This window comes from Panthera tigris, chromosome C2 (genome assembly GCF_018350195.1).
Source record: "Panthera tigris isolate Pti1 chromosome C2, P.tigris_Pti1_mat1.1, whole genome shotgun sequence".
In the NCBI taxonomy this organism is placed as follows: Eukaryota; Metazoa; Chordata; class Mammalia; order Carnivora; family Felidae; genus Panthera; species Panthera tigris.
In genome coordinates, this window is record NC_056668.1 from 92424945 (window position 1) to 92443737 (window position 18793).

Below are 18793 nucleotides of genomic sequence, written 5' to 3' on the forward strand. Positions count from 1 at the left end.
ACCCTCGCCATTTACCACATTCACCCTCAGGTTGGCAACAGTCATGTTAAAAATAATGGCTTCAACCTGAAATTTGTAGATTGTTTCATAGATTTCAAATTGTTTTACATATATAATTATGGACACACACACACACACACACACACACCTCCAGAATATAGTTATTATTAAAATCATCTCCATTCTAGAGATGGACCATAGATTGCTAGGATTAAGGGACTTGTCCAAGGTCAAGCAAGTTATAAAAGAGTAAGATGCATGGCTCCATAGCCTGGGTTCAGCCTTCATGTAGGATCATGCAAACAATATTTATTTCTCTTTCTCCTCTTTTTTCCCCTGCTTGGTGCTTACTTTATTATACCCCAGGGAACTTTTCTAAGATATATATACTCTTCCAACATTGGAATCCATTTCCCATTAAAAACAAAGTATACATACACTGTGGTAAGGTTTTTAAAGCAGCCTATAGACACCCACTTAAACCACAGTTTACTAAAATGACATACATTTAACAATTATACAATATTTTACTAATAAAATAACAGCAAATAAAAGAGAAAAGTGACTTAATACGTATGAATTTTTAACTGAATAGAAACTTCCAACAGTTTTCTTCTGGCTTGCCTTTTTTGTTCCATTTGAGAGGAAAAAAAATTATCCTGCTCAAGACGGATAAGGAAAATGATCTCAGCTAAGAAATATTATGAAGTAAAACTCAACCTAAAAAAAAACAACAACAAACTTTAAAATCTGTCCCATCAACCTTTGAAGTGCCTGTGGTTCCCTTTCAGAATACCAATAAACATCTCCAAGTGGCTCTCAGACCCTCTCTATATCATTCGTGGGAAGTGGGTGAGGGTTTTTTGGTTTTCAAAGTAACCGGCAAGTACTATTGGCATGTAGAATGGGGTGCCCAGAGGTGCTGCCCCCTGCAGTGCACAGGACGGTCCCACACAACACAAAATGTAACTGCTTAAAATTGCCAAGAGTGACCACTACTGAGAAACACTGAAAATGAAACCTGCTTCTATTCAGTTAAAAATTCAGATGTGTTATGTTACTTTACTCTTTTATTTGGTCTTATTTTATTAGTAAAACATTGCATAACTGTTAAATGTATATTATTTCAGTAAGCTGTGGTTTAAATGCATGTCTGTAGGCTGCCTTGAAAACCTCACCAGAGTGTATGTATCCTTTGGTTCAGACGGAAAACTGATTACAAAAAAAGTTCCAAAAAAACACCTTACTGTATTAAAATCTGCCTGTGTCCACTAATCACATTTTGTCCTCACTTTCTCTGTCTTTACCTGGGGGTCACTAGCTCTTGAGAAATAGGCAGCTGAGTTTATGATTGCAGTCCACTTACACAATATGCAAAATACTCAGGATGGTTCATCATAATCTCTATATATTCTGAGATGCTTCCCTACCCAAGCAGAGACCAAGAGATAGAATGGCAAGCAGTAAGACTGTACTTTTCTTATTTCTAGGGAGTAACAAGATTTAGTTCTGGCCTCTTTCGCTGAAAGCTGTTCCTTTGCTGTGAATGGGTTTATTTTCTGCTCTGTACAGTCTTCTTTCCAACTGCTTTACATTTTATATTGGCTTCAGAAACTGCTGGTTTGAACTACTGAAAGCAAAATTAGATTCAGGGTTGCCTGGTTTTGTATAGCCAGACTCTCCTCTAGCTTTTGTCCCTTTTCAGGATGACCTAAGATGACATGCCCTGTTTTTTCCTAATTTTGTCCCTACCCCTTTGATCCCACAAGAAGTTGGATGAAACTTTGTAATCCTGTTCAAGATTAGAGAAACACAGTTTCTGAATTTTCACAAATACCAAAAGGTGAGGGCGCCCTCTGCTGATGAATAAATGTTCCAAAGATGGGGGTTCAATTCTTGGTCTTGGGAGAGTGATCTGTGATACGGTGAGACAGGAGACAGATCACGGACAGGAACATTCCCTAGAAGAATGCTCCAGGGGGAAATCTTCAAGAATGAGCACCAAAAAAACAACTTAGCTTTATCAGGCTTCATCAGTGCTTTTCAGGGGGTCAAGGCAGCACATTACATAAGTTGATGTCAGTTTATGATACCAGTCAATCTCTACCCAAGAGTTATAATGTTGGTTTCAGGCTAAGCCCATTATTTTCTTATCATTATCTATTATCTTCTTGAGAATCAGATACTAGTCCATTCATCTGGAAAAGAAACAAATTCATCGGGGCGCCTGGGTGGCGCAGTCGGTTAAGCATCCGACTTCAGCTTAGGTCACGATCTCGCGGTCCGTGAGTTCAAGCCCCACGTCGGGCTCTGTGCTGACAGCTCGGAGCCTGGAGCCTGCTTCTGATTCTGTGTCTCCCTCTCTCTCTGCCCCTCCCCCGTTCATGCTCTGTCTCTCTCTGTCTCAAAAATAAATAAACGTTAAAAAAAAAAAAAAGAAACAAATTCATCTTTAGGTTTTTCTTTATCACAAGATTAACCCTTTATGGAAACTGCCTCTAGTGTCTGACACCAGTCACCACAGGGCCTGGCATATTACCATATTTAAGGATTTCACATTCCTTCTCACATGCCTTTGTCATTTAACTTTGTCCTAAAGAATGGTGCCAATATCTCAATTTCCCATTTGTCTGTAGTCACTGCCTCGTTAAGGCTCATGCATTGTCTCTCAGAACTCCTACGATGAGCTCCCACTTCCAGTCTTGTCACCTTCAAATGCATCCTCTAAAGAGTTGCCAAGATTCTCTCTCTAAACCATAGAACATTCCATGTCACTCTGTACTTAAAATCCACATGATGAAACCCATGCTCCTTTGTGCCTTCCCCATGCTTTCTTTGCCTGATCTAAACTCAGTAAGATGATCCTGTTGGAGGTTCCTACTCTTCCTCCTAACTTATGAGCCTGTGATCAAGTTGTACCTTATGGCTAGGATGACCTTCTTAAGGCATTCTCCCTTTGCTTGGCTAACTCCTGCTCAGCATTTAGGCTGATCCAGGCTTTCATCTCCTCCAGTTCCCCCTCCCCAAACACACCAATCCTCACAACTGCATTAATTTATATATCAATTATTCCACTTTACTCACTGTGATATAATTAACTCTATATGTTTGCATCTCCATTAGATCCTAATGATAGAAAATGGCATATTCATCTTAGAATCTCCATCTTTGTAGAATGAAATAATTCATGAAGTATGCAAATATGAATCTAATAAAAATGTGTACTCAGTCCCCTTTCTATATCCATATTGCCCTATCAGGACCCTGGTGCCCCAGACCATCTTCTTTGTCCTGGAAAGCAAATGGGTCCAGATGTCAAGGGACACTGCTTATAAAACCACATAAAAGTAGACATCTCAGCAATGCCACCAATATAGCCACAGGCTGTCATTGTCCCTATTAAACACAAGTCTGAAAGATCCTGGCTGGATAAGTTGTCCTCCCCATCATAGAATCCAGACCACCAGTGGCTGAGATCTTAAAACTAGAAGTTTTCATGTTATTCTCCCTGCCAAAAATCCTTCAATTATTCCCCAGCGTCTACAAGACAAAGTTCAAATTCATTTGCCTGGAATCCAAGGCCTACCATAACCTGTCCAGAACATAATTTTCTGGTCTTTCTTCCCTTTATTCTTTTACACAAAACCATCTGACTCTCCCTAGAACCTGTATTATACTTTCTGCCTTCAATGCTCTTGCATGTAATAATGTCTCTGGAAAAGAAACAAACAAACAAAAAATACAAAACCTCCCTTTTCTTCATCATCACTTAAAAATAATGCTAGCCATTCTTCAGGTCTCAGGACTGAATCAGTCCATTGCAGCCAAGAGTCATCATTTCCCCCTTTACTGCTCTGTACTTCTTAGTTAACATTATGTACTTAACCTTTGCATAGTTCTTAATGGCTATAAAACTGCCTTATATTTTGGTTACTCTTTTCAAATATGGCTGTTATATCAATAGTTATTTTGGCAGCTCATGAAGGTCAACATCATGTATTTATACATTTCCATGTTACCATGACTCCCAACCTTGCCTATTGTAATAAACATAATAAATATTTCCTAATAATATTGATAGGCATATTTGGTTTCTCCACACAGAACAAAAATAATCACAATCAAAATCAAACCTTCATATATAATCTGAGATGAATTCTACTCATCTAGACCACTTCAACCAGACATATATTTTCTACGGAAGTAATGACACATCTCTTGACATGGCCAGGAAAGGAAAAGTTGACTGTGTCAGATTAATAAGCCAGAACTAACAAGAAGACATGACTGCTAGTGAGATAAGCATGGGATGGGAGTAAAGGAGGAGGACCAGGCCTCAGGCAGAGGCCACCCCCCCTTAATCAATCACGGGAATATGGTTTTTAGAGAGTTTATCAGTGGTCAGCAGGTTGGCAAGAAATTAGCATCAGGGAAGCCCAACACAAGATAATAGAGTCTGGTAGAAGATGCACAGAAAAATAATGGCAACATGGAAGCAGTACAGAACCCTGGTTAAGAGGCCAAAATTTTATGACAAATATATCTGGTTGAATCCTGACCTGCTATCAATGTTTTTAGAAATTAGCCTCCTCAATTTAAGGAACCTCAGTTTCCTCATTTCATAGCTTGGTTTCAAGAAATAAATGAGATGTCTGGGTGGTTCTCTCTCTCTCTCTCTCTATCTCTCTCTCTCTTTCTCTCTCTCAAAAATAAATAAACATTTTTAATAAAAAGAATTAAATGCAACATAAAAACACTTACTATATATGTGGTAAGCACTTTATAAATATTGGTTGCTGTTACAAATAGTAACAACAGTAATACTATTATTATTGCTTTTTCTTGTTATCAATTGAGAATCTAAAGACAGGCAATATTTGAAATTTCAGACCAGAAGCAGGCAGTGAACTTCAAGAAAAGCTAGTATTCATTCCTGGACAATCTTGTAGGAGCAAGCATATCTAGAACCCCAGTTTAATCAAAATCTGGACTTACAGTCAAGACAGGAACACATTAACTAGATTTGGTCTGCAAAAGGTAGAGACTTGGTCTCAGGGACAACTCTCAGCTATTAGAATTGAGCAGTTAGGCACAGAGGCAGACTTGTTACAAAGTCTACAAATAACTTCTTCAATGCTCATCAACCACTGAAATACTTGACCTCAGAACACTGTAGGGGCTGAGCCTCCTGATGAGTATCAAATGACCAGCGGTAGTGGAGTGAAGGGAAAAGATACCCAGAGCACAGTGTGAACAAAAGCAGATATAAATTATTGAGCCCTCTCCAGAGAAACAGAACCAATAGGATGTATAAACATACGGAATTGGTTCATGCAATTGTGGAGGCTGAGAAGTCCTAAGATCTGTAGTTTGGCAAACTGGAGGCTCAGGAGAGCCACAGGTTTAGTTCCAGTCTGAGGCTAAAGGTGTGAGACCCTGGAGAGCTGATGGTTTAAGTTCCAATCCAAGTTTGAGTCCAAAGGCTGGAGAAGACTGATGTCCCAACTCAATAACATTCAGAAAGTGAATTCTCCTTTACTCAGCCTTTTCATTCTATCAGGCCTTCAAGGGATTAGATGAGCCATACCCATATCAGGAAGGACAATCTGCTTTACTCAGTGTACAGATTCAAATGTTAACCTCACCCAGAAACACTCTCACAGACATCATGTTTAATCAAACATCTTGGTGCCCTGTGGCCCAGTCAAGTTGACACATAAAATCAACCACCCCAGATGTTTGATTAAATGATGTGTGTGAGAGTGTTGCTACTAAAACTTACAGTGTTGATGGGGATGTCCATGTCAGTCAGCATAGTAGCCACTAGCCACATGTGGCTATTGAGCACCTGAAATATGCCTTATGTATGTGAGAAACTGGGTTTTGAGTTTTAATTTTAATTAAAATTAATTATTAATTATTTTAAATATAAATAGCCACATATGGTTAGTGGCTACCATATTGGACAGTAATAGGTCTAGGAAAAGAAGGTAATAGTTAAACTAACCAGGAATTACAAAATGTGAGACTTATTCAGGAAAAGGGTAAATTTTTAGTTGAGGGATCATAAGGCAGAACTTTTTTACACAGAGTGGCCAGAGAAGGCCTCACTGAGGAGATTGCCAATATTTAAGCTAAAGTCGAAAGGGCTAAATCCTGAGAAGAGGCCGCCAGGTAAAAAATGAAAGGAATAGATTCCAGGTAGGAGGACCTTAGTACGCAAATGCCCCAAGGCAGGAAAAATCCTATTTACTTTGAGCAACTGAATAAGCCACAGGTGACTGGAGGGTGATGGAAGGTATTTTGAAGAGAAAAACAAGGGCAACCTATTACAAGAAGAGTAGACCACAGAAGGGGCTTGGATTCTATTTGAGGTATTTTATATTTACGTTGTTTTTAGAGATCACTGTGTGGAAAATATGTGAGCCTACAAAAAGAAGCTTCGCACGCATGTATGTGTGTGTGTTTGCTTGAGTGGGTTTGATAGTTTGAGTCTCTTCCTGATCAGAATATAATCTTTTCAATATTAGTGTGTATTTATATTCAAAAGGACTATAAACTTTGATCAATATTAATTTATCTAAGTTAGCAACATATATATATATATATATATATATATATATATATATGCATACATATGTTCTTTAGCTTTTTTAAGTACAGGAGAAAGGAAACAGCCTCCTAGCTATATTGACAATAGGGAAGGATTCTGTAGTTAGAACTATCCAATAGATGCACTTCTATGAAGTATCTTATACCAGTTACATAAGTGAAATAGCTGCATACAAACACCGTAAGATTATCCTTAGACTCTTGAGAGAGGTCAATTTCCAAGTATAGAAGAAAGAAAAGGCGGAACCTAAACCAATTGAAAAAACAATCATGAAACTGACTAATGTCAAGCAAAGGGGGCCCATGGAGAAAGATTAAAGCAACTGGGGTTAATTAATTAACCTAGGGAAGAGAGATTAATAAATTTTTGTAAGAATATGTAGAACTGCTATTCACAGGATAAGGTCTAGTTAGGTTGCACTAACCCAGGAGAAAGAACTGAAACCAGGAGACTAAAACGGCAGAAGATGCTATTTATGGCTATGAAACTCTGGACTCAGTGAGGAAAGCAGAGCAGTGTCCTTCTGTGGAGGTCTTTAAAACAGAATAGATTCTCATCAGTCTCATTTGAAAGGTTTAAGTGTGATCCTGCCTAAAGGCAAGGTGATGAACGAATGACTTTTCAAGGTCCCAGCCAGTCAGCCCTATGAGAACACACAGCTGATTGTGTGCTGTGATTTTCTTTTGTTTACCCATATCTTATTGTTTTACACCACCAAGTGGCCACACTGAGTAGAAATGTTACAAATTCTGCATATGATCAGAGGCCTTGAGAAATGTCAAAGTATATGCTTTGAATATACTTAGAATTACACAGTCTGTTTGTAAATATTCAATCTGTAAAGTCAGCTGGCATGAAAATGCTTATACACTGTGATCCTTGTATGGTATTAATTTGGAAAACAAAGCTGGTACCTATCTTAATAATAGCATGTCAAATTCTTATATTGTGTATTTGCTGTTCTGTAGGAATGGGATTTCATTCACAATAAGCTGAGTTATCACACAAAAATCTTTTATTTTAGAAGCATATATATTTAAAAGCCAGATTTTGACCCTTTTACATTTAACAGATGTATTAAGTAAATTAAATGTGACTTCATAAACAATTTTCTAAAATAAGCTCAAATGTAGTATCAAAAGAATAGTAGAATAGGCTTGCAAGGAAACCGTAGCTGTTGACACATGACTGAAGCCATCATGTTAAAAATAATTTTAGATACAACATAATAGGCTAATGTGCTTCTTGGTACCTTTCCTTTTTAATTTATGTAAAAAATAAATCAGCATCCATTAGCATTTATTAAACTCTCATATGAGCTAAATGTTGGATTCTACATTGGACAAATTAAATTGACAAAGCCCACCTTGTCACTGCATTCCCTGCCACCTTCAGAACAAAAGCATTCTGTCAAATAGGAGTGGAGAAGTAATCCAGGGCCAGACTGCTTGTGTTAGAATCCTAGTAAGCTATGTAATTCTATAGCCCTCAGTTTTGATTTTTTTTTTTTTTTGTAACACGAATTTAATTATTTTGACTTAAAAAAATTAGATAGTGTGTGGTCATTAACCCAATAAATGTTTATTGTGTGACTACCACACTGACACTGTTCTAGGCAGTGGGGATAGAGCAGTAAATAAAACAGACAGAAATCCCTGCCTTCAGGAAGGTTGCATTCCAGTAAAGACCCAGATAGTAAATATTTTAGGCTTTGGTATGGATAGTAGTGGAATGTGGTCAGGGTAGTCCTCACTGAGAAAAAGACCTGAAGTTGAGCCAGGAGATCAGGGGGCATTTAGAGAAAGAATATCCCAGGACAGACTGTCAAATGCAGAATCCCAGAGGCAGTTGTGTACCTGCAGCAGCAGGGTAGACAGTTTGTCTGGAGCAGAGTAAAAAGGAAATAAGATCAGAGACAAGATGGCAGGGGGCTCAAATGCCATTTTCAAAACTGATTTTTACTCTGAGTGAGATAAGAAGCCTTTGCAGTTTTAAGCACAGTAGTGACCTGCTCCGGAGCACTAATTTTAATTTTTTGGCCTGAGAAATTGGATAGATGGAGGAGACAAGTAGAGACTGTAAGAAGGGAAGTAAGGAGGGTCAGAGTCTCGGGTATAGAAAGATTATATTTGAAATACCTGTTGGGTATCCAAGTAGAGATGTGAGGAAGATAATTTCTGCAAGAGTCTCGAGATCCAAAAAGAGGTTTTAAATTCAGGATATAAATGTAAGTGTTGTCAACCCATCGACTGTATTTAAAATCATGAAACTGGTGAAATCACCAAGCAATTACATTTGGAAGGAAAGAGAAGAGGTCCAAGCATTGTGCCCTTGGGTACTCCAAAAGTAGGGACCCAGGGAGATGAGAAGATAGCGGAAAAGGAGATGGAAAAGGGCAACCGGTAAGATAGGAGGGAAACCCGAAAGAGCAAAGTTGCGGAAGCCAACTGGGAAAGTATATACTGGAAGAGGGAACAAGCAGTCGTATCACTTGCACCTGAGGGTCCATGCAAAATGAAGACTGAGAACTGAATCACTGTTGTAGCAGCATGGAGACCTTTAATAGCATTGAAGAGAGCAGTTTCAGGGAAGTAGTAGGAATGAGAGCCTTGTTGGAGCGAGCTCAGAGGAGAGCAGGAAGAGAGATGTTCGAGATACAGGGTACACACAGCTTTTTCAAGGAGCTTTTGTGGGTTTGTTGTTTGTTTTTTTATACAGAAGGAAAGCATTAAGATGATAATTGGAAGGGAAGTGGATCAAGAGAGGCTTTTGGGGTGTTTTACTTTAAGATGGCAGAAACAACAGCATTTCTGTATGCTGGTAGGAAAGCTCCAGGGGAAAAAAGAAAAAGAAAAAGAAAATGAAAAAGAGAAAAGAAAAGAAACAAGGAAGAAAGAATGAATTACTGGACAGTCCCATGGGTGGAATGAGATCTGATGCAGAAGTGTGCATGAGTGGGTGGGTGGTCGGGTTCACACTCTGCCATGTAAAATGCTTAACCTGGTGCTTAGCACTAAAAAAAGTCCAAAAGGGACAGATAGAAACCACTCACTGTCAATTAAAAGGGTTTTGCTAACATGATCCTACAGTTCCAGTGCAGCCACAATATTTGGTAGATTAATGAAAATAAGTTGAGTAGAATAATGAAAACAAAACAAAGACATTTAGAAGCAACGTTGAATCACATTGACTAGCCTCCAGGATATTGGTCTAAAGGTAAACAGAGATACCTGAGTGAAAGTAGGAAGAATCACAGATACTGTTTACATTCGATTCATGAGGTGAGTCTAACAGGACCAGGATCCCACAAGGTACTTGACTCCTTGTAGATGCTCTGAGTTGATTAATTAATTATCTTTGCCCTTTATAAATTCAGCATGATGAAAAACCCCTGTCTCTTGCCTCACAAGTACTGCATGGTATAATGTTATTTCCATGCTCTTTTCATGTTCTTCCACTGAATTTTATACTGACTTATAAAGGCTAAGCTGTAGGGCAGAGCTGTAATAGAAGACCAAACAAAGGAAGGTGGGTGGTAAAAGCATAACTGCCACTTCCACTGGGAAGAAAATGGGGTCAAAGCAACTACGATGTAAATTGTGTTCCCAATATTAAAATAAATCTAACACTTATGAAAAATGTATCAGCAAACATGTGACTTTATGAAACCATACTTTGTTATTTAATACAAGTATCTTTTTACTATTATAAGAATTGTGCTTTGCTGAGGTCAGATAATAAATTTCAATAAATCTCAATTCCTCGCTTGTTTCAATATAAATTTGGAGATGCGTTCCTTTGGAAAAAGACTTGAGCCCCCAGGTATAATAAAATCATATTTAAGAATGTAGCAGTGTGGGGCACCTGGGTGGCTCCATCGCTGAGTGGCCCACTTCAGATCAGGTCATGATCTCGTGGCTTGTGAGTTCAAGCCCCGCACCAGGCTCTGTGCAGACAGCTCAGAGCCTGGCTCCTGCTTCGGATTCTGTGTCTCCCTCTCTCTCTGCCCACCCCCAACTCGTGCTCTGTCTGTCTGTCTGTCTGTCTCTCTCTCTAGGATAATTAAACATTAAAAAAATTAAAGAATGTAGCAATTTGGCAGCATGTAATTGCAGAAAAAGCAACTTTTGGAAGACATTAATAAAAGTACTAAAACTCCTTATTTTTACAATGGTCAGCTCAAAACCAAACCATCAAAAGCATTAAAAATTCAGGAAAGCTCTAGAAATCCACTGTCGTGACCTTTTTCTCTTCACAATTGTTCTCATCTAAGAATAACAATCACTAATATGATAGAAACTCAGTTTAGCTTTTATTTAACTCAAGCCTCTGTGCCTATGATCCAGGATTATCTTTTACATTTTTTTCATGTTTCAAATTTTTAAAGTTTCTTTCTTGAACTCTGCACAACAGTTTTAGTACAATGTATACATTGTCCCTAAAGAGAAAACAGTAGACTGAAATGTTTTAGGGAGCCTGTGGCCAGGACATATAGAAGCTGGTGCCTATTAACCGACAGGCATATCGATGCTGGCCACCTGTTGCTCAACCTCATCATTTATCTTAGAGTTAGGCAAACTATACCAAGTCCAGCCTCCCATATATTTTTGGAAATAATGTCTTATGGAACACAACCCCATTCATTGGTTTACTATTGCTTATCGCTCCTTCCACAAGGCAAAGTTGAGTAGTTGTAAGACCACATGGCCTGCAGAGCCTAAAATATTTACTATCTGACCCTTTATAGAAAAACGTTTTCCCATCCCTGGTTTAACTAATGGTTGGTATCCTCATTAACCAATGTTTGTTGAGAAATAGATACATATCCATATGGTAATGGGAGGAGGAATCAGACAGCTTCTATGAATATGTGTGTGCTGTCTTTGAGAGGGAGATTTTTTACATTTTTCATTGATTTCACAAATTCAGAATTTATTAAATGGGTTTCTGTTAGGTGACAGGTACCTACCCGTCAAGTAGACTTCCTTTTTAGGTAGTCATGAGAGGAAAATTTTTCCAAGTGTTTCTATCAAAATGCATATTTTGAAATTCACTTTTGTCCCCTCTTGTCTGTAATTTTTATAACTTTTTCTACTTCTTATATATTCACACATCAAAACCTCCTACCTCACTTTGTCTTATCATTAAACTAGGGCTTTGAAAAATGTAAGAAGGTTCTTAAAAGATTAGTTATTCCTAAACTATTGTCATTTATTTTTAAATGTCGGTGGACAGCTCCTTTCCAATACCATTTGTGTAAAAAGAAATATATTGAGCTGAATAACCCTCCAAATGGTGATATTTTTTTTCCATTGTTAATTTTGAAAGTCCTAATTTTTGTCTGTCCTGAGCAAGAATCTAAACATTTTAATTCTTTCAACAGAGTACCATAGTAAGTTTATAGCTGCTGTGCCTTAGACAACCTATACTTAGGGAAAGGAAATTTCCAATTCAATTTACAATGATGTCAAGAAACAACACATATCTGCAGGCATAGATAAAAACATTCAGGGGTACACAGTGATAGGTCTATTTAAATAAATAAAACTTTTGGTACTAGTGATTAGGTACCCAGGATTATTATATGTTTAACTGGCTAACGTTACAATTTGGAATTACTTCTAGTCACATTTAATTGGATTTGGAATCTCTGGAGAAAAGAAATAGAGAGGCCCAGCAGAAACAGTCATAAAAGTAAACTGTTTTTCCAAAGGGTGCTAAGCAATGAATTAATATCAATTGCACAATAGTTTTTAATATCTTCTCAGCTTAATAAGACTAATTCAATGGTTGTACACACTAGATACTAAAACCAATTCAATTAAACACAAAAGGGGGAGGGGAGTGTTTGTTGAATTGGAAATTTTATTTTTAATTTTAAGGAGGCCAATTTAATCAGAGGTAAATAATCTTTAATTCAGGTAAAGTCTAAGATATGCTTACATGGCAGTACAATACTTAGCTACATATGCTATGTTAGGTTTGAAGGCATTTTAGAATCCATAACATATGTGTTGCTCTATAAAGGTTTTGAAGCTTAATAAGGGGCAACCAAAACAATGCATTCCTTCATAGTCTTTAAATATTCTTATACTGTGCAAACAGAAAAAAAACATCTAGAATACAAATGCTGTTTGCTTCTTATTCTTTTAGCTTAGATTACAAAAAAGAAACCAAAAAAACAAAACAAAACAAAAAAACAAAAAACAAAACCCAGAAAGCAAAAACAACCCTATTTTCTACATCCTAAAATTTGCTTGGGCTTTGCTCAATATTAGTCTAGTCAAATTTTATATATTACAAAATCTTCTTCTTCAATATTTATATATACTACCTGTTATGGTTTTGTTCTGTCCTATAAATTTTTTTGTTTTTTGTTTTTTGTTTTTAATTTGTCCTTGTTCTTAGGAGTGCCATGATTGCTGACTACATGTTCTGGCTCTGTGGAGGAAGTGAACAGTATATAAGCAAGCTCATCAAACTGTATTGGCAGGTAAAAATTTATATCCCAGTTAGGGAGGAGGAACCCATCTCATTTTTAGAACCAAAATGAAGAATTGGTGCTTAAACGACTGCTGAAGAAGGTAGCTTTGGCCATATCAATCAGAAGGACACCACTCAGTAGTAATGTATTTATAATGAAATAGACTTTCTGTGACTTATTTTAAGGGCAAAATTCAAGGTTGTTAACCCTTGGCCCATACTTCAGTTTTACAACCCAATATAAATTTTAGACATCCCAGGAACTATTTTCCCAAGTATGCTGCTATAATGACATGATCCTTTAAAATATGAACATTGTATTCTCATAGATTCTTCTTGATCTATGACCTGTAAAAGCAGATGCTAGAAGTAATATCAATTACATAATAAAGGAAAATGCAAAGATCAGTTGTACTTGTTGAGTAATATTTAGTGTTGGAACACTTAACTAGTAACAAACTGCAGATCTTCTTTCTCATTTATTATTCAAAATGGCAGCAAGAAGTCATATCAAAGGTCAATGAGATCCCAAGAAGAGAGTCATAATTTCTTAAATTATAAAGAGAATTTAGAATTTACTAGTTCCATCTCCTTTACAACATACAAATCTATTCATTTCCTGTCCTCTCTGAGCAAATTGTTGATGACTTTCTGCTGAAATAGATCCAAAATGAAGAGCTCATTTAAGCCCAAGAAACAACATCCAATTTGCTAATTATTAAACTGTTTTCCTCATATGAAGTGGATTTCTACTCCCTTAAAACTTCAATCCAGTGGTTCCCAGTAGGGCAACATGGACAAAATGGAAACACATTTCCAAATGAAAATTTTTCAAGTATTTGAAATTGAACTACAAAAGCCAGCTCCCTCCTCCATATCTTCTCCTCTCCAGACTGTATGGGGCATTTTATTCCTCATACTTCAAGATATTGAATTGAATTGAATTGAATTGAATTGAATTGAATATGAACCTTTTGAACTAACTAGAATAAGATCTGCTAAAACACAAATATGAAAGGGAGAAATAATCATCAATAGTCTTTGATGCTTCCTGATTTTTCCCATATTTTCACTACTGTGTCTTGGCCCATTTTCTGTTTTTATATCATGTATTTATTAGAAAATAAAGTATTAGATTTATCATGTAAAAGGCTCACTGGTTTGTATGGTTCCATCTAAATATTTGGAGTTTTAGCCTACTATAAAAAATAAAGGTTTACATTAGTCCTACTATACTTGAGACCTGTGACTATTTGAAAAAAAAATTGACCTTCTAGTAAACAAAATTTTAATCTCAAAAATATTTTTAATTTGCTCATAAGTTAAAAATCTTCCTAATGGAATCTGTAACATGCAAAACAGCAGCACTTATAGTCATGTAATTAAATAGTTGTAAAGAATTGCTAGATGTGGGGCGCCTGGGTGGCGCAGTCGGTTAAGCGTCCGACTTCAGCCAGGTCACAATCTCGCGGTCCGTGAGTTCGAGCCCCGCGTCAGGCTCTGGGCTGATGGCTCGGAGCCTGGAGCCTGTTTCCAATTCTGTGTCTCCCTCTCTCTCTGACCCTCCCCCGTTCATGCTCTGTCTTTCTCTGTCCCAAAAATAAATAAAAAACGTTGAAAAAAAAAATTAAAAAAAAAAAAAAAAAGAATTGCTAGATGTAAAGGATAAGCAAATAATATGTGTTTTGATATAATAAAGGAAGAAGACTTTTTATTAAAGGATTTCAGAAGCTTCTGGAGAGAAGTGGGAAAGGAGTTGAATCTTAAGGATTAGATAACATTCAGCAAGCTTGGCATATAGTAGGTCCCAAATAAATGTTTGATTTAATTTGTTCATTCACTAAACAAACAAGTATCAACTACTTCCTGTGTTTCCTACATTGAACTAGGAAAAAAATAGGTCTAGTGTTGGTGCAACCTAAGACTGGTTAAGACTAACTGTAAATAATTTTTTTCTGTTCCCTTTAGCTTTCAAAGAACACTAATACCCCCATTTTATTTACATCAAACTAAGAAAATAATCTCCACTTACCAATACATGCATATTTGCTATACAAAAAGGAAGAAAACAAATACTATTATTTAATTATCCTATATTAATAAAAGATAAGAAAAACATATTTTTCCTTGTATTCTCTTTTTCTCTTTTATTTTTATTATTATTTTTTTAATCCCCATCACCTGTTTAACCCATCACCCCCACCTACCTCCCTTTTAGCAACCATCAGTTTGTTCTCTATAGTTAAGAGTCTGTTCTTGTGTTTGCCTCTCTTTTTCTCCTTTTTTTCCCCTTTGCTTGTTTGTTTTGTTTCTTGAATTCCACACATGAGTGAAATCATATAGTATTTGTCTTTCTCTGACTGACTTATTTCACTTAGCATTATACTCTCCAGATCCATCCATGTCATTGCAAATGGCAAGATTTCATTGTTTTTTTTTTTATGGCTGAATAATATTCCATTGTTTATACATACCACTTCTTCTTCTTTATCCATTCATCAGTTGTTGGACACTTGGGCTGTTTCCATAATTTGGCTATTACAGATAATGCTGCAGTAAACATCGTGGTGCATGTATCTCTTTGAATTAGTATTTTTGTATTCCTTGTGTTAATACCTAGTAGTGTAATTGCTGGATCGTGGGGTAGTTCTAGTTTTAACTTTTTGAGGAACCTCCAGACTGTTCTCCAGAGTGGCTGCACCAGTTTGCATTCCCACCAATAGTGCAAGAAGTTTCCCCTTTCTCCACATCATCACCAATACCTGTTGTTTTTTTGTGTTATTGATTTCAGCCATTCTGATAGGTGTGAGGCAATAATCTCATGATAGTTTTGATTTGCATTTCCCTGATGAAGAGTGATGTTGAGCATCTTTTCATGTGTCTTTTAGCCATCTGTATGTCTTCTTTATAAAAATGTCTATTCAGGTCTTCTGCCCATTTTTAATTGGATTATTCATTTTTGAGGTATTGAGTTACTCTTTTTCTCTTTTAATTTGAAGCAACTTGGCATACTGGAAAAGAGCCTTTGTTTGGAAATCAGGTCTGACTCCATCTAAGTTCTAACACCAAATAGCTATCTAACCTAAGGCAAGTTAGTTTTTAGAAGAACTTCAGCTAGAAAATAAGAGAGACCAGCAGAAAGTGTTTGGGAAAGTTTATTCTCAAAGCTCATTTTAGCACCGAAAGCTAATATTTTAAGCACATCCAAAAATGATGTCACATATATTAAGATAGAAAGAAATGACATAATTAGAAATTTCATCCTGCAGATAAAGTCCATAAATTAAACCCTACTGACTAGCCTCAATAGTAGCACACCACACCATTCTCACCAATTACATACTTCCTTATGTGAGCCTGCCTCTTCCTGATCTTAAATTAAATGTATACATCTTCCCCCCCACCCCAAACCTTCTGTCCTAAATCAAAAGGGGCTTTTGGACATTGCCAGTGAGTGCCCAATCCATGCCATCTTTAAACACAAGGAGACAGGGATGCACCACCACCCAATCCACCATGACAGTTACACTGCTGAATTTAAGAATGCCCTCCAAACATCACAGACAAGAAACTGTATCTTCATAGACATTCATAGACATCAATGAAGGCTTAGAGGCTATTTTCACTACTTTTGTAGAGGATGAAGTTACTGTACATCTTCCTTTCAACCACATAAAATGCCTACCATTCTGATCAGTTATTCTTCTCAGAGGTCTTAAACAGGAAATGGAAAATTTCAGTATGTAAAAATGTGAGAACCAGTCTACACCTACTCTCACAGATGGTTGGCTTATAAGCCCTTGGATACAAAAGAACAGACCTTCGCTTTGGTGAGCTCAAGAATGCTTTTGAATTGTATTAGGAATGGTTTTCATATCATCAACCCAGCAAGAAAAAAAGGCATAAAACTCTACACTACATGAAAGCTCACATCAGAATATATCACTCTGAATAAAAGTGTTTGCACATGTTATTCTATAATAGCATCACTTCTTCAGAGCTAGAAAGGGTTGGAAATAACTTGTCACAACTGTACTTACATGCATGCCTCTGCAACTCGATGCCCAGTCTCCTATTATCAGCCACTCTCATTTTCTGAAACACCTTGAGACCTCATCACAATTCTGAACTAATTAACAAAACGGAAATTCCCTAATCAGGCTGAGAATTAGCTCTTTTGAAGCAGTGACCACTATGTATTTATACACTACTCCTAAAGTAACAATTTTGTTTCAAGATTTTTTCAGTAAACTGGAGTCCACCTCCTAAGCCACTTGCCCCTTAGATCCAGGGCTAGATTTAATAGCATTAGGAAACGAAACTCCCTCTTCCTCCATTCCTATTTCCCTTTCCTGGTTTCTCACCTTCACTTTCTGCCATGCTGTCAGCCACATGGATTTTCTGGTGTGTGGCTTTATCTCTTGCAGTGTGAGTAACAGAACCAATTCTGGTTTGCACTGCTTAGCAAAATGGAGTGAGGAAAGATAACAGCTAATTCTGTTGCAGAAGTCCCACAAAACAAGCACAGAGGAGCCCCCACTAAACAGGGGCAAGCTGCTTGATCAACCCATTCTTCACCTTAATAGTTTCTTTTCAAATTTCTTTCTTTTTTGAATGACAAACCTCTCTGAGAATCTGATTCAATTTACAAGCATCCACCTAGAAACAGTACTCATAAACATAAACATGGGAAAAAATAGGCTTACTATTTATCTCATTATATTGGAAATTGATCTACACATAGAATACTGAGAATTATAGTTTTTTCACTCTTATGAAAAGGTTATGCAATTTTTCTGGGATAAGAAATTAAAATGTATTCAACATCTCATCAATGTCAATATTTCACTTTAATGGCAATAACAGGTACAACCCTGATTCACGAAATCTCTAATAGCGAATGGAATCAGAGCTCCTGTAGCTCACAAGATCTCATATGGATAGGCAGGCATCAAGAATAACCAAAATTCATATTACATCATTCCCTTTGTGTTCAAGTCAATGAGATTATCTTTGCTAAGTCTATATCATCAAAGTTATCTATGTCAGCAGTTTGTTTCAATTTAAAGCCATCTGAACAAAAATGACCTTCGAAGGAGAGAAAGCCATTTGCCAAGTGTCTGTTGATTTTTGTCCCTAGAAACTCTCAAGGCTGTGTCAATCTCACCTCCAGTATTAGAAAATTCATATTGTGTTTTTGACTCCAGCCACCTCATTTACAGTAGCAGCTTGACAAAAAAAAAAAAAAACCTCATAGTTTTTCAGCAGCATCTCTAATAGTAAATTCAGCATTTAACCAAAAGATTTGCTTCATATATGTGACTAAGATATCAGCCATTATAAAGCTAGTCCTGGAATGAACTTCTCACTATCAATCTGTTCTAAGGAGTTTTCCTTTCTCTTAAAAATTTTTCAAGAATTAATCAAACCAAATCACTTCTAAATTTTGTCTCTGAATTGCCAACAAACTCCTCTATTAAGAAAGAGCCTCACGGTGTGTTCTTGTGTCTTGACAAAGATCTACTGCAAAGGCACTGTTGTGAGCTCTTGGCTCTGAGGAAGTTGAAGACTTTCACAGCAATTGAAAGACCTCTTTTGGGATTGTGGGAGGGGCTGTTGACACCAATACAGGCCCCTGTAAAAAGCCTGACATGTGGAGCATCTTTCCTCAGTGAAGCAGCGAAGGCTGAGGCAGTG

General features: G+C 37.0%; 1 protein-coding gene across 4 annotated transcripts in view; it reads left to right on the plus strand.

The window, feature by feature from the left end:
* The window catches only part of SPATA16 (spermatogenesis associated 16), a 241745-nt gene that overhangs the window by 144021 nt on the left and 78931 nt on the right, over positions 1 to 18793 (plus strand). For all 4 annotated transcript variants that reach the window (XM_007077091.3, XM_007077092.3, XM_042956736.1 and 1 more), the window contains exon 5: positions 13022 to 13106. In XM_007077091.3, coding sequence (XP_007077153.3) covers positions 13022 to 13106 — 85 coding nt within the window. The remainder of the gene's footprint in view (positions 1 to 13021; positions 13107 to 18793) is intronic.